Genomic DNA, 16,458 nt, shown 5'->3' on the forward strand with positions numbered 1-16,458 from the left:
TTCATTTTGTTACTTTGTGTTTTCGTAATTAAGAGCCTTTTTCACTTTGGCATAAAGGACAGACAGTGAGCAGGAAACATGGTGCTCATGTCAGACAGGCCTGTGAGCAGAGGAGCTGGGATGAAAACAATCACCTCTCTCCTGCACCGACCTGTGGTAATTGGCCCATCCTGTTGCCCATTTATTTGACTTAAAATTTGTTTATTTTGCCAGGCAGTGGTGGCGCACGCCTTTAATCCCAGTGCTTGGGAGGCAGAGGCAGGCGGATCTCTGTGAGTTCAAGGCCAGCCTGGTCTACAAAGCGAGTTCCAGGACAGCCAGGACTGTTATATAGAGAAACCCTGTCTATAAATAAATAAGTAGTTTATTTCATGATTTCATACATATGCACTTTGATCATCCCCGTTCACCTTCTACTGCCCATGTGTACTCTACACCAGCAATCCTGGAAAAGATTTGAGTGGTCCTTGTGCTCGGGAACTAGCAGTCGTGGGGCTAGAGGGGTGGCTCGGGGGTTAAAAGCACTGACTGCCCTTCCAGAGAACCTGGCTGTGGTTCCTAGCACCCACGTGACTCTCACAGCCATCTCTAACTCCAGTTCTAGGGAATCCGATGCCCTCTTCTGCCTTGCACAGGCACGAGGCATATAGGAGTTGCTTAGACATAAAAGCAGGCAAAACACTGATACACATAAAACAGATTAAAAGACATGATTTCAGTAAGACTCAAGCCTTTGATTTTATATGTATTTCCCATTATATTATCCTGAAACTAGAGCTTGCTTTTCCCCACTAATACACTAACCAGACCCAATCTTTCCAGTACCTAACAGAATCAGGTATATCCATAGGCTAAACAGGGTTTTATTGTTTTTTTTTTTCAAGACAGGGTTTCTCTGTGTAGCTTTGGAGCCTGTCCTGGAACTTGCTCTGTAGACCAGGTTGGCTCCAAACTCCGCCTGCCTCTGTCTCCCAAGTGCTGGGATTAAAGGTGTGCGCCACCACCGCCCGGCCTATACAGGGTTTTCTTTGTGTTGTATACGTATGTGCAGGTGTGGGGGTCAGATCGGCTTTGGGTGTTTTCCTCCATCTCCCTGTGTGCAGGTGTGCGCATGCCTGTGGAGGTGAGGTTGATACTGTCTTTCTTCAGTCTCCACCTTTCTCATGAAAGCCCAGGTGTCTCTCACTTTAACCCAGAACTTGCCAGCTCAGCTAGACTAGCCAATCAGGCCAAAGATCCCCTTTCTTTGTCTCCCTTTGGTATGAGAGTACAGGTGGGTGATCACTCCAATAGGCTTTTTTGGTTTTTCAAGACACAGTCCTGGCTGTCCTGGAACTCACTTTGTAGACCAGGCTGGCCTCTAACCCACTGAGATCCTCCGCCTTCCAAGTGCTGGGATTAGGGGCGTGCGCCACCACTGCCTGACCTCCACCTTATTTTTTGAGACAGGCTCTCACCAAATACTGTCCCTTTGACTTGACTGGCTGGACAGCAGGTCTGTAGAATTCCTGTCTTTGCTCTCCAGTACTGGAGTTACAGGTGTGAGCTGCCACACTTGACTTTTAGGGATCTGTACTGGGGTCCTCCATGCTTGAGTAGCCCTGTGTCTACGAACCATCTCCCTAGCCTCAAACTAGGTCTTTCTGGAGGTGATAAATAAAAGTATATCTGGAAGATAGTCATGCTGTGGCTGAGAAGTGATAAGAAAACTGGAACCAGCCATACATGTGCCTTTATTTAGATAGCTTTTTTCAGAACCCAGCCAAATTGTCAGATACCCCAAAGTTATCAGCCCTGCTTACCCCAGAGTAAACCCATCCTAAAACTGGCAGAACTGGGTGTAGACTTTGTGACTGGGCTCCTGTGTGAGTGAGTACCTCTAGCAGGTACTGTAGACAGCCCAGTGTAAGCTAAGTGGGCAGTTCAGAATCAGCAGTGAGGCTACACTTAGGTCGGGCAGAGACTAGCCTTCGGGTGGCAGAGAGTTCTCTCGAGCATCAGGCTGGACACCAAGATTTGGGGCATAGTGGAGAAGGAACAAGACCAGAAGCCCCCTAGGCTTCTACTGGATTCTTTGTGGTCAATGGCTCTAGCTGGGTTGGGTTGGAGTCTTGGTTGATCTTGCATGAGGCCTGTCTGGTTCAGGCATACATGGTAAGCTGCAGCCACTGAAAGAGGAAACCCCACATCAGTACAGAAACAAGCAGAGGCCCGTCAGCCCTAGGATCTCTCACATCGGGAAGCAGTCAAGGGCAAGGTCTTAAAAGGAGCATCCTGCTCCCTTTCCTGGGTCTTTTCTAAGAGAGTGTTTTCTGGAAGTGCAACTTGGGGGACAAAGGCCCCAGGAACCACGAGGCCCCCTTTCAAGTCCCTGTCTGGGAGTGAGGCGCACACAGGGTCCAGTCCGTCTCATTCACTCCGCCTTGGTTGTGTGGTGCGGAGGGTGTGCTGTGTGTTACGCTTACCTCAAGAACATTCAGTTTGATGATGCCATCTCCATCCTTGTCGAAGGCATTGAAAGCTCCTGTGTGAAAGAACGCATAGGCCAAAAGCCAGTCACTATCTCTGCCACGATCATTTGCGCTTTCCTTTGAGGGTTTTGGCTTTCTTTGTGTTTTCTTTTTAAAGAGTTTATTATTGTGTGTGCTTCTGGACACATCACAGAACACATGTAGAGGTTGGAGGGCAGCTCTGAAATTGGTTCTTTCCTTCACCTCATGGGTTTCAGCCATTGAACTCTGGTCACCAGACACATGCAGCTGAGTCATCTTGCCAGCCCTTGTATTATTGAACCAAGGTCTATCCATGGCGCCTAGGCTGGCCTTAAACGCATAATCCTCCTACCTCTACTACCTGCGGGATCACGAGTGAGCATTACCTGAATGCTCAGATCTGTGATTGAAGAAGCCCCTGTGCCGAATGCTGACCTTCAGCACAGATCCACACAGTACATAATAACCAGCATCGTTGGTCATGGTGTCTCTTCACAGCAGTAGAAGCCCTAACTAAGACACTTACTGAACATTCCCTCCAGCCTGACGAAGCAGCAGATGAAACTGTCAAAGTCGATGTTCATGTGTTTGTCTGCGTAGCGCATGGTGATGATGTCATAGAGTTGGCTGTTGAGGTGGAAGCCTAGGAAGGGCAGGGAGAGGAAAGGGAGTGAAGTTCGTAGGCTTGCAGTCTCTTCCCTGCTTCTTGGCCACACTGGCCTGGGAAAGGAGACACGCCCCCTCCTCTCTCTACCAAGACCCTAGTAGGGGCCCATCCCATCCTGCTCTCACAGCTCCCGGGTCTGCATCTTATGCCTTCTGCCCCCAGCACCTGCATCGTTGACCGCGTTTCGCATCTCATAGCTGTTGATAGTGCCGGAATGATCTGTGTCATAGTGTTTGAAGATTTTCTGAGAATAGAAAATTCGAAGATAGCGGTTACACACAATCCCAAGTTAACCCTGCCCACTCCCACATTAGATGCCCATCCTACTTGCCAGGCCTTGCAGCCCTGTCCACTCCCACATTAGACGCCCGTCCTACCTGCCAGGCCTTGATCTTTTTCCAGAGGTGATGGAACTCCTGCAGATTCAGCCTCCCAGAGCCATCTGTCTGGAGGATGGATGTCAGGGCCACAGGCACATAGAAAGATCCCCTGAACTGGGAGTGGAATCTAGGGTACTATGCAGGAAGGCGGAGCAACCAGCATCCTCTCTACCTTGCTCCTGATCCCAGGTTCTATCCTTCCCCTCCGTCCTTAACCAATCAGAATTCCTGCCATCTCTACTGCCCACTGAGCCTGTCCCCTAAGAATAATCCTTGTTTGGGCAGCATCCCAAACAGGATTTCAGGCCTGTGATAAGACAGAAGATAACAAGCCAGAACCCAGTATCCTTCCCTAACCATTCCTGCCAGACCAGGATGGCCTGAGTCAGGATCCCCTTAAGTCTTTCCCTAGGCATGGGCACCCCTAATTGTTCCCTGACTCTATGGACAGATGGAAGAGGATTGGGGATGGTGGCCGGAAGGATACATCCATGAGAGCTATCATGCTTCGGCAAGACTCCAGGGTGAACCCTTGTGTCTTCAGGTCCTTGTCTGGGGGGATGGAGAAGGGTGAGGAGCTGCTTTCAGACAGCTGTGGCCCCTGCCCATCCCCCGCATCTGGCATGAGTCCCTCACGTTTGTTCACCACTGTGTTAAGGACGTTCTTGAGTTCGTCTGCGCAGATCTCCATGTCCTGCGGGAGAGGAGAACTGTGAAGGGCAGAGCAACCAGTGGACCAGTCCCAGCTGCCCATGCTTGTAAGATCCCTTTTCTTCTGCCGTGGGAAGCTGGGGCTTTTCTGAGCAAGGCAGGCCAGTTTCTGCACCCTCGACTGTAGCAAGCAGCTCACAACCTTCTGGTTGTAAGCCACCCAGTAGCTGTGTTAGTCCCAAACACAAAGGCACAGGTTTCTGTGATGTGACCCACATCGTCTGCTAAACAGTGGGTCTCTTGAGTTGGGAGCCTGGGGCTAGGAGGAAAACACGTACATCGCCTGCGATCTGCCTGAAGATGTTCCGGAACTGTTGCTGCTCCTCAGTCTCCTGGTCTGTGTGGCCAGGCCGTGCCTGTGGGGACACAGAAGACTGGTTCATAGGAACCCGGGTCTCAGTCCCAAACAGCCCCACAAAGCGGAAGTAGCTGGCGCAGGCTTATGTTCTCAGTCGACCCCCCGCGCCCTCCTCGGTTCAGCAGCTCTGTCCTCTGCTTCTCTAGTCCTGCCCGGCACCTCTAGCTGAAGGACGCCTTCGCCATGCCAACATGCAGATAGCATCCTCCATCCTCTCCCCACTTTCTCCACTGTTTGGAGCCCGGCTCTTCCAGTAAGGTCCTCTAGCCGCATCTGTCTCAGTGGCCAAGTATTTACAGGAGCCTCGGTCCAGCCCACTATGTGGGTACTTCTAGGTAGAGTACATGGCCCCGGAGTTCTATAGGACTGCATGGCTGCTGCCCCCCCCACGCGCCCCGCTTTCTGCTACCATCCTTTTCCCTCCCTTGTCAACAACTCTGAACTCTCCAGCAGGCTTGTCTCAGCTCTGCCTTCTGTTCTCCAGAAGGCTGTCCTGCCATTCCCATCCGAGGACCAGTTTGGTGTGGCAGCCTACCTGAAGACATTTACCCAAGAAGTACCCCGAAGTTCAAAGAAACTTGCTGAGGGGGTGACTCCAAACCCCTCTATGTTGAAGAGATAGATCCTCCCTGGGAGTGGTCGTAACCCCCAGGGGCCCCTAGAGCATAGCAGAGCCCCATTGCCAGCTAAACTCCCCATCCACGCCGCATGCTCAAAAACCTGTGGGGCTTTCCCTTGCTTATCGGGCCCTGCTTTGTCTTTGCCCTCCTCTGCCTCCTGGTCCACACCCAGCTCCTTGTTGCTGTTTGCTCTGTCTGAAACGAAGATGATGGGCTGGGGAGGGGAGGGGGGGATGGAGAGGGCAGGAAGGAAGCAAGGATTACAGGCTGATAGGCACCAGAGACAGCCTCCCTCCTGGAGCAGCTTTGTCCAGTGAGGAGGAAATGGTCACACTCAGGAGCTCCTGAGTCTCGGTTCAAGTTCTATCTCTGCACTGACAGGCTGTGTGACTGGGGAGAGATGCCGAGTCTCTCTGGTCCTCTGTGTGTGTGTGTGTGGTATGTGTGTGTGTATGTGTGTTGTTTGCAGCTGAATCTCAATATGTAGCCCAAGCTAACCTTGAGTACACTATGCACTGGCTTGAACCTCAGTTCTTTCTCACTTTTATTCATATTTTTAAAAATTACTAATGTGTAGTATAAAATTAACGGGCCCATTATTTTATCATGCCAACCGCATTTCTCCCCATGGTAGTACAAAATAGTTCATATAAAATTCTAAGAATGCTGAAAGTATGTGATGGACATCAGTGATTTAAAACACTGGATTCTGGATTTTTCAAATGAAAAAACATTGAATTCCCCCAGAAACCCAGTGTAAAACCCACTGAAAATGAGGCAGTGGTGGTGCACGCCTTTAATCCCAGCACTCAGGGGACAGAGGCAGGCTGACCTCTGTGAGTTCAAGGACAGCTTGATCTTGAGAGTGAGTTCCAGGACAGGCTCCAAAACTACATAGAAACCCTTCCTTGAAAAACCAGGAAAAAAAGGAGGAAGGAAGGAATGAAGGAAAGAAGGAAGGAAAGAAAAACAAGGCCTTCCAGCCTTTCAGGTCCATCATGGTGGCACACAATTATAATCCCAGCACAGAGAATAACCACAAGCTCAAGACCATCCTAGTGGAGAGCAGGGCTCCAGCCCCCCAGTACCCAGGGGACCCCTCAGAATGTGCTGTTTGGTGTCTTGTCAGCACCCCAGCCAGCCTTCCCTTCGTGTGAGAAACACCTTCATTTACTCTCCGTTACTGAAGCTGGGAAACCCGACTTTTTCTTCTGATAGGGTTTTTGTGGAGCCAGATGAATTCCAGCAGCAGGAATGTTACTTTAAAGTTCTGCTCGTGCAAGAGCAGAGGCTACAGAAGGACTAGAGAGTGGCAGACAATGACAATGGAGCAAGCAGTCTCAGCCACAAAAGCAGCCTGACCAGGGAGGCCCCACTGGCCTCCCATGTTGTTTAGGTCGCCCAGGGCGACGCATGGGAAAACAGCTCCACCAATTTTGGCTCCAGGAGGTGCCCTAGACCCCAGCTTGCTCTTCTAAACAACAGCTCTTGCCCAGGCAAATGAAGCTGGTGGGGATCTCTGAACAGGCAGAAGTGATAGACTGAGGGGACCAGTGGGCAGGGCACAGCCACGGGCATCTCTACCAGCCATACGCATAGAGGCTCGCATGCAGGTCTTGACAACACTGGCCCTGGAGTGTAAGGGGCACTAGGGAGGTGAGGACAAGAGACCACTTGCTCCCTTTGTGCCCTTGGGCACATCACTTCACTTCTCTGAATGTGAACCCTCACTTCTAAAACCACAGATGTACTATATAAGTAAAACAATACTTACATTGTAGATGCTATTCTATGGGGAGGACGTCAGGGGCTGCTGTAAGCAGAGCACCCCGTATATGTTCCCTCTGGATCAGCACCCGAGCTAGAACCTCTGCAATAGCTTCCCTGAGATCACCAGAAGCACCTGTACCAAACCTTGTCTGATGGCTGTGCTGTTTCAGAACACTGACTGGGGACCACCAGGCTCCAGAGCTGGCTTTGTCTCTTTCTGGCTGGGTGGAAATGTGTGCCTCAGGCAGACTCTTTTGTTTATTCCTTTGCTCCCTCTACAAACAGGACTGATAATGGAGCCACTGTCCTAGGATTACTGTGAGATGGAGGTAACACATGATGAGTACCTGAAGGTACCCAGGCCAGCAGAGGCTCCAAGGAGAGAAGGAAGAAGCACTCTTATACATGACACACATGTACACACACATGCATGCATGTTGGACAGGTGTACACACTATGTACACACATGCACACATGTACAAATGCACGCATGCATGTACATACACATGCACACATGTTGTACAGGTGTACACGTGTGCATGTGTGCGCATGCATGCACACATGTTGCACAGGTGTACACACACATGCACAGTGCCCTGCCCACTCACCCTGTTATACTCACCTTGTTCTTTTTCTTTTTCTGCATAGAAAGGGAAACAGCAAACGGGGAATAGGTGAAAATCAGGTTTCTAGACTAGCCAGTGCTCGAGGCTCTGGGGTCCAGATACTGTGATTGGTTGGAACTTAAAAGGGTATGAAGGCCAATGAGATGGCTCAGTGGGTGAAGGCACTTGCCACCAAGCCTGACAACCCAAGTGTGGCCCCTGGGAACCACATGGCAAAAGAAGAGCACTGACTGCCACAGTTGTCCTCTGACCTCCACGTGTGCATGTACATACACAAATAAATAAAATACAATTTCAAAGGGCGTGGAGGGAGAGGGAGAGGAGCTTTCTCCCTCCACAGCAAGAGACTGACAGCCTGCCAGGCAGTGGTGGTGCACGCCTTTAATCCCAGCACTCTAGGGACACTAAAATCCCTACCTTGACCCACTGTACGCATGGGACGTGCCAGTTCCTGTAAGTCCCTCCCCTTTCTAAGCAGTGCTAGAGTTGAATCGAGGGCCTTGTGGATGCCATGCCTGAGTCCATGAAGTCTTGAGTGTGCAACTCAAGTGTCCTGATATATACGCTACGCAGATCCAGCATTCAAAGGACGAGAACGAGCAAGGTACACCTAACACTGAAATCTGACGTGCAGTGGCTAGAAAGGAGCCTGGCTCCCACACTAGCACGGAGTCAGCATTATGATCATAGAACTCACTACACGAAAGGCAGTCAGTGGGGTGTTTGTCCTGTCTCAAGTCACACTCACTGAGAACAGCCTAAAACTCCACAGCAAACCACCCCTCCCACACACATATATACACCATACCCACATACACACCACACCTGCACATTACACACCACACCCACATACACACCACACACATATATACACCACACCCACATACATACCACACACGCACATTACACACCACACATACATACACATCATACCTGCACATTACACACCACACCCACATACATACCACACACGCACATTATACACCACACATGCACATTGCATACCACACACACATACACACCACACACACATACACACCACACACACATACATATTATGCCCACACATATGCACCACACACACATACACACCACACACACATACATATTATGCCCACACATATGCACCACACACATATACACACCACACACACATACATATCATACACATGCACACATGTGCACACACACACACATTCTGTGCTTCTGTAGGTTAGAAGGTAGGAGAATCTGAACTTGAGTTCTTAGCCCCTGCCTGCCACTTCCTGCCTCCGGGAATGCCAGGAAGCCATTTAACCTACTGAGGTACCACCTTCTCTTGTGAAAAGCCGAGATGCCAACCTCATCCACTTCTTAGAACGTTGGGAAAAACTGATGCAAACCACACAAGTGAGGAGAGCTTGGAAATTCCACCTCATGTGGGAGCTTACTGATTTAAACCCCACAAGCATGGCCAGGGCATTAGTATTATCCCCATTTTTCAGAGTAGAAAACTGAGTCAGAGGGGTTCTGTAACTTGTTTGAGTCACCAAAGTGGGAGGTGAATGATCCAGGCTCTGACCCTGGGTCCTGAGCCAGTACACTTCCTTTTCTCTGAGTGAGAAATCGGATGTGCTCCAACCTCATAGCCCAACGTGAGCTGCCCTTGCCTTGGCTTCCTAAGTCCAGCCGCCTTCCTTTAATTGACAAAACACTTTTTCCTCTTCCATGTTCCGGCTTCTGACCGAACACGTGGTTCTTCCATTGTAGAATCACTTTCCTTCTGTCCTGCACATTAGACTGCCCTCACCAATACCTATCACCCCCTGCCCCTGCCTGGGCTGGGAATGTGACACCCCCCCCCAGAGATCGTCTCATATCTGAGAACCTAGTTACTTACCACTGGCCGATCCACAGAGATTGTGTTTTCAGCTTCCCTGTGAAAAATGCAAACACAGAGTGTCTCGGTATCCCCGGTCCAAGCAGGAAGCGCTCCAAGAACTCGTTTAGGTCACATGACTTCTTGGTGGTCAAGGTGAGACTTAATCTAAAAGAACCCTGGGACTACACCTTCACCCAGGAGTCAGCCCCATGTAACCATTCCCAGAAAAGCCTAGGAGCACAGCTACTTGTTGGTGCTGTCAGTGCTCCCACAGAGCATGGCCCAGTCACCTCCTCCCTGCATCTCTTCCAGAGACAGAACTCAGAGCATCAGTCTGTCAGTGCATCTGTGGCCAAAGGCAGAGATGTAGCCTAGCTGGATTCCCTTGTAGCTCAACCACCCTCAATGTCTCGTGCACCTACTCTGTGCTTTATTTTTGCTGCTTATCCTTTCTATAAATCTGAGATGTCACAATGTTTCCTTGTCCTTTGTCCCTAGAATGTTACGGAGTGAACTTCTTCTGTTCCCTAAACCCAGTGCCTAGAAGAGTACCTGGGTAGAATGGGTGCTCAAGAAATTACCTTCAGGATGAATGGAATGAATATAGTTTTGTGGGCTACTCTGGCGCCATGGGACTAGAACTGCAACTCCTTAGGAGGCTGGGACGGTCAAAGGTTTAAGGCCAATCTGAGTGAGTTCAAGGCCAGCCTGGAACACTTAGTTAAACCCTCTCCCCCAAACAAGTGAGATGAAAGTCATGACAGAGTGCTTGCCTGCCATGCATGAGGACCTGGGTTTAACTGTCAGGGCTGCAGAAAGTAATCAAAGAAGTGAGGGAAATGAGCAATGGCTCAGGAGAGGAGAATGGCAAAGGCCAGGGGGTGTGTCCCAAGAGCCTGGTAGGAAACTGGTCCAGCTGCCTCGGTAGAGGATGAGCCGGATGAGTGACCTCTTAGGGGCAGGTAGGGCACATCAGGCTGGTACTCACTCAGAGAGATTCCTCTTCTCAGAGAAGACCCGGAGGATGAATTCCCCCTCCTGATGGGGCTCGTAGGTGGAAGGCACAATGACATACTCGCTGGGGGGCAGGCGGAAGCGCTGGGACACTTCCCGCATGTTGATATAGGTTTTGCTTCTGGCCTTGGAGGCGTTGTACAAGAAAAAGTCCTTCTGTAGGTGTTGTTTATTCCCATGCATCTGAGGACAAGAACCCAAGACAGCTGAGCTCTCCGGAGGGCGGCCAGGACCTCCTCATCTTCCTCTCCAAGGGCTCCTTCCTAACTCTTTGGTCATTCATTTCACAGTCTCCACCTACCTACTTCTAATTCCTAAAGCCTCCATTGCTCAACATCACAGACATTCCAGATCTCACTTCCCCTTCATTTTTTTGTGATTCAGAAATGAAGGTCAAGTCTATACTTTCCCTAGACAGGACCACTCACCAGAACCGATGATCCTCAACTCCAAATCCCTCAGGTTGACAAGTGCCCCAGAGACAGGGAAGGACCTTCACTGGGTTCTGAAGGAGGTGATTCCCCTATCCCAGAAAGCAGCCACCTTTAAAACATGTCTCTGTACATGTGAAAGAATGAGTGTGTGAAGGTTTGTGTTTGATAGGCAATGTATCCTGGTGGACAGGAGAAAATGCACATCATGGGATATGGTACCCTCCTATCATCCTTGATCATCAGCCCTACCAGGAAGCTTCTCGGGGAGTCACAGACAGACTTAGGACCCCACTGCCGGCCACCGCCACTGCTTTACCTCTTTGGGAACCTGAAAGCAAAACAGAGAAACAACACCTGTGTTATGAATGAGGGTACAGAGCTGGTAGAAGGGAATGTCAGCAACTCTAGGGTGACTGCAGACTAACTCCTGCTACCCACCCAGGCAGCCCCAGTCCTACCTGCTGCCCCCTTGGCATTTATGCTGGTGACAAATGTGTGGGCCCGAGAGCAGGAGCTCTGGTGGTCACTGAGGACCTGCTGCAAATGCCAGATTCTCCCCACTGGAAGGGTGTGTTTCCTGTGCTGGTGCCGACAGGGCCTCCTTACCTCGTAGATCGCAAAGCCAATGGTGAAGAGGTTGGCTCCCAGCTTCCGGTCCTTGCGCCGGTTCTTCTGCATCAGAGCCACCAGGAAGCTGCAGATCACCTCAGAGTCATCGGGGTCATCGTCCTCCTCCAGGAGCTTTAGACGGTACTGCGGGTTGGTCCAAAAAGTGTCTGTGCCCCACAAAAGGAAATCCACGTTCAGATATGGAGAAAGAACAGGAAGAAAAATGAGACAGGGAACCTGTCTCCTAGGTCCCCTTTGTGAGGGGTAACTTATAGATTTTTACTTATATGTGTATAGGTCTGTGTGCCACATGCATGCCTGGTGCCCACGGAGGTCAGATAAAGACCGTCATATGGGTGCTGGGAACCAAACCTTGATCCTCTGCAAGAGCAGTAAGTGCTCTTTACCACCGAGCCATCTCTTTAGTCCCCATTAAATGGATTTTGACTTAGAATTAAGACAGAATGCACAGACACTTCTGAAATGATCCTAAAGTTACTGCTGCCATTTTGTGCTCCTTGTTCATATGAATGGAATTCTCAAAATTACCAATTATAACATCAAAATATCCGTCAATTCTGAAAAAATGTTGAAGATGCTCTGTGTCCTACCATATCTAATATTCAGCAAGATTTAAATCTTTGTGTAAAAGTAAATAAGTACATCTATCTCCCCAACATACACATTTGCTTTTGTCTTTAATAGTGGTAAACTTAGCCGGGTGGTGGTGGCGCACGCCTTTAATCCCAGCACTCGGGAGGCAGAAGCAGGCGGATCTCTGGGAGTTCGAGGCCAGCCTGGTCTACAAGAGCTAGCTCCGCGATGGGCACCAAAGCTACAGAGAAACCCTGTCTCGAAAAACCAAATAATAATAATAATAATAATAGTGTTAAACTTATATGTGCACTAACAAATTGTTTTAAAATAAAATAAGTTTATTTTCTTTTAATTTTTTGAGACAATTCTATACACCAATATACCCAGGATTGAGTAAAAGTTCTTCAATGACCCAGGTGGTGGCAGCATATGCCTTTAATCCCAGGACTCAGCAGGCAGAGGCAGATGGATCTCTGAATTTGAGACCAGCCTGGTCTACAGAGCGAGTTCCAGAACAGCCAGGGCTACACAGAGAAACTGAGGTGTGACTTCTGCTTTCTAACTGAGCCCTACGTTCCCATGATACCTGAACTACGTATCTTGTCTAACGTGTCCCCCTCTCTCTACCACCCATTTCCTCACTATTATTTACTTTTTGTTTTCATCATAAAACACGTATGAATGTTGTGTGTATATGATTATGTGTGTTTGTGTGTGAAAGCAGGTGCATGCATGCCATGGCACGGGCATGGGGGTCAAAGGGCAACCTTGAGCACCAGTCCTCTCCATCCACCTTGTTTGAGGCTCTGAGCTTCTGGGAATTCTCGTCTCCATTTCTCATATTACTGTAGATCTCTGGACTTACGAACACATTACTGACTGTGCCTGACTTTTATGTGGGTTCTGGGGATCCAGACTCAGTTTATCAGGCAAGCTCTTTATACGCTGAACCATCTCTCTTTGTCCTCTCCATTGAGGTTTTTTTTTTTTTTTTTTTTTTTTTTTTTTTTTGATTTTCGAGACAGGGTCTCTCTGTAGCTTTGGTGCCTGTCCCAGAACTAGCTCTGATAGACCAGGCTGGCCTCGAACTCCCAGAGATCCTCCTGCCTCTGCCTCCCGAGTGCTGGGATTAAAGGCGTGCGCCACCACCGCCCGGCTCTCTCCATTGAGTTTTGATCATATAGCTGAGTCTACTCTAAGATGTAGATGACTTCGATTCTATGTAACAAATACTTGCCTTGATAGTCAATGGGTGCTTCAAACTTCTCGTGCCATTATCTGAGGTCTGCTCCCTATATCTTCACACCCAACCACATCAAAAGCTCATCCATTCAGTCATTGTTCTGGGACCCTTGGTATCATTCATTATTCCATCCCTAAATCTGAATTTTCCCCTCCATCTCTGAAGCCCGACTTGACCAGGCTTTCGGCATTTCTGTCATGGACTGCTGTAGTACCTTCATGGTGTTCTGACAGCTTCCTGCTTCAACCTTTGCTAAAGCAAACATACCAGGGAGTTGCTACCGGCTCCCTGTTAGGGATTCCTCAGCATGGGTATGCCCTTCCTTAAATGAGGATTTAATGAGACAGTGCACGCCTTAAGCTCAGTACAGACTCAGTAAATGCGGGCTAATATTGGTCTACCTGGAATGAGTAGTGCCCAGACCCTCCCCCCATCTCAAGGGTCTCCCACCTGGGAAGTTGCGGCAGCCTCCGGCTGAACAGCCCCTCACCCAGCGGCCCTCGTTTACAGACACTGTCCAGGTCTGGAGCTTGTCAGACTCCAGGGCGTCTGCCGTGAGGTTACAGATCTCCAGCTTTGTGAAATGGTAGACAAAGTCTTCGTATGACATCCTGAGGGGTTGGAAGAGGAGAGACTCACACAGGCTGGGGAAGAGAAGACACAAGGGCTTCTCCCACCCAATAAAGTCCCCAGAAGACCCTGGCAATGCTGGTGCGTTTGCTCATTTGCTTTTGAGAGACAGGATTTCATGGTGTAGTCTAGGTTGACCTTCGACTTTTGATCTTCCTGCCTGTCTACCAAATGATGGACTTACAGGTGTGTGCCTGGCACTGCTACACCTGACATATCGACCCCACACTATCACCATGTCTTATAGTAGTGACTCCTCATTTGTCTTTGATGAGAGAGCACCGGATGGAAAATCATTCTCCAAAATGTTCCTGTGAATTTCACCATTGCCAGGCCCATTTTAGACACAGGGAAGAGAGATGTCACTTGGGGAAGGATATTTTTAAGGCTAAATGACATCACAAATAAATGTATCTGGGTCCTGAGGGAACCATAGGAGTTGTAAGGGACCCTCCTGGCAGCTGAGATTCAGAAGGCTGACATGACCAGAATAAGGGAGGCACTGGGAATCAGGTAAGAAAAGCCTCTTGGCTCAGAAGAGAACTGCGTCAGAGCCAGTGCACGGGGGTGGGCAGTGCACAGGGGTGGGCAGTGCACAGGGGTGGGCAGTGCACAGGGGTGGGCAGTGCACAGGGGTGGGCAGTGCACAGGGGTGACCAGTGCACAGGGGTGGCCAGTACACGGGGGTGGGCAGTGCACGGGGGTGGGCAGTGCACAGGGGTGGGCAGTGCACAGGGGTGGCCAGTGCACAGGGGTGGGCAGTGCACAGGGGTGGGCAGTGCACAGGTGTGGGCAGTGCACAGGGGTGGCCAGTGCACAGGGGTGGGCAGTGCACAGGGGTGGGCAGTGCACAGGGGTGGGCAGTGCACAGGGGTGGGCAGTGCACAGGGGTGGGCAGTGCACAGGTGGCCAGTGCACAGGGGTGACCAGTGCACAGGGGTGACCAGTGCACAGGGGTGGGCAGTGCACAGGGGTGGGCAGTGCACAGGGGTGGGCAGTGCACAGGGGTGGGCAGTGCACGGGGGTGGGCAGTGCACAGGGGTGACCAGTGCACAGGGGTGGCCAGTACACGGGGGTGGGCAGTGCACAGGGGTGGGCAGTGCACAGGGGTGGGCAGTGCACAGGTGGGCAGTGCACAGGGGTGACCAGTGCACAGGGGTGGCCAGTGCACAGGTGGGCAGTGCACAGGTGGGCAGTGCACAGGGGTGGGCAGTGCACAGGGGTGGGCAGTGCACAGGGGTGGGCAGTGCACGGGGGTGGGCAGTGCACAGGGGTGGGCAGTGCACAGGTGGCCAGTGCACAGGGGTGGCTGCAACAAGAGCTGATGGGCACTGGCCTGGGCCCGAGCTCAGTCGTTACTAGGAACTGGCAGTCTCTTGTCGGAACTTCATCTTAGTGAGCCTTGAGCCCGAGTGGGAAGACAGGGTGCAGATGAAGCCTGGCGGCTTCTGATTGGGAACCGGTGTTTCACCTCCCTGCCTGGGTTGTGAACTTACCAGAACTCTCCATCCTCAGTGACCTGGTGCTGGAGACGGTCCTTTTCATCTTTGTCCACAAAGCTCCAGTCCTTCCAACTGGTGGGAAAATAGAGGGATTAAGGAAGGAGGAAGAGGAAGGGGAGACCTAATGTGGGCTGGGACAGAGGGTCAGAGAAATACCAAGTTAGAGAAGCCTGCGTCTAGACCACAGCCAGTATGAGCCATGGAAACACAGCTCCGACCTGCTACCCTCGGTGGGAAGGCCTGCAATCATTTCCTGCCACCTTCAATGCTAAGACCAAACTCCTCGAATGGATTCACAAGGACTTCACTGTCTCTGGCTGAGTCTTCTAGCAAACTGGGATTCTCCTGTGATAACAGTCAGCTGTGTCTCCTTGGACATGTCCTTCGGCCTGTCAGCTTCGACTCCCTCAGCCACAAAAGGGGACATTACATCATCTACCCCGGGACTATGATGTATTCGTGAAATAACCCATCAGAACTGCTAGCTTGGTTCCCCACTGAGATGCTAAGATCCAGCATGTAGATGGCTCTTCTTTCCAGGCAGAAACAGCCAGCACCATCTCTCAAAGCCTGGATGCTTTTACATTTTCTAGGCTTGCTGAGTTAGAGTTAAGCTAAATGGGGTTCAGGGTGTGCTTGGAGTCAGGGTGCCCTGGAATCAAAGTAGAGATTGGTGGGAGACAGGGCCCCCATTCAGCAGCTCCTGCAAGAAAGGAGTCAGCAGGTAGTGTGTTAAGGCACCGAGTTAGTCTGGAAAACACAGCAAGGTTGTTGTAGGTGACTTGGGCTAGTGGAGGAGACAGGGAGGGCCTCCTACAACACAGAGTACCATTCATACAGTGCTACCTCCAAGTAACCCATTCTACCCAAAGCGTGAGGGGAGACCCCTAGAGGGGCTGCAAAGTTCTGGAGCCTTTGATGATGTCTCTGTGGTGGTTGTCTTG

General features: G+C 50.6%; 1 protein-coding gene across 1 annotated transcript in view; it reads right to left on the bottom strand.

Annotated features, from left to right (window-relative positions):
- Positions 1-1,682: 1,682 nt before the first annotated feature.
- Positions 1,683-16,458, bottom strand: part of Capn3 (calpain 3) — a 44,839-nt gene continuing 30,063 nt past the window's right edge. The window contains exons 9-24 of the mRNA XM_057780570.1: positions 15,509-15,586; positions 13,833-13,993; positions 11,540-11,709; positions 11,250-11,261; positions 10,474-10,682; positions 9,504-9,540; positions 7,621-7,638; positions 5,329-5,442; positions 4,529-4,606; positions 4,176-4,233; positions 4,027-4,091; positions 3,537-3,605; positions 3,325-3,403; positions 3,019-3,135; positions 2,466-2,524; positions 1,683-2,168 (exon numbers count right to left, since the gene is read on the bottom strand). Coding sequence (XP_057636553.1) covers positions 2,142-2,168; positions 2,466-2,524; positions 3,019-3,135; positions 3,325-3,403; positions 3,537-3,605; positions 4,027-4,091; positions 4,176-4,233; positions 4,529-4,606; positions 5,329-5,442; positions 7,621-7,638; positions 9,504-9,540; positions 10,474-10,682; positions 11,250-11,261; positions 11,540-11,709; positions 13,833-13,993; positions 15,509-15,586 — 1,351 coding nt within the window. The 3' untranslated portion in view covers positions 1,683-2,141. The remainder of the gene's footprint in view (positions 2,169-2,465; positions 2,525-3,018; positions 3,136-3,324; positions 3,404-3,536; positions 3,606-4,026; positions 4,092-4,175; positions 4,234-4,528; positions 4,607-5,328; positions 5,443-7,620; positions 7,639-9,503; positions 9,541-10,473; positions 10,683-11,249; positions 11,262-11,539; positions 11,710-13,832; positions 13,994-15,508; positions 15,587-16,458) is intronic.

This window comes from Chionomys nivalis, chromosome 9 (assembly GCF_950005125.1).
Source record: "Chionomys nivalis chromosome 9, mChiNiv1.1, whole genome shotgun sequence".
Taxonomy (NCBI): domain Eukaryota; kingdom Metazoa; phylum Chordata; class Mammalia; order Rodentia; family Cricetidae; genus Chionomys; species Chionomys nivalis.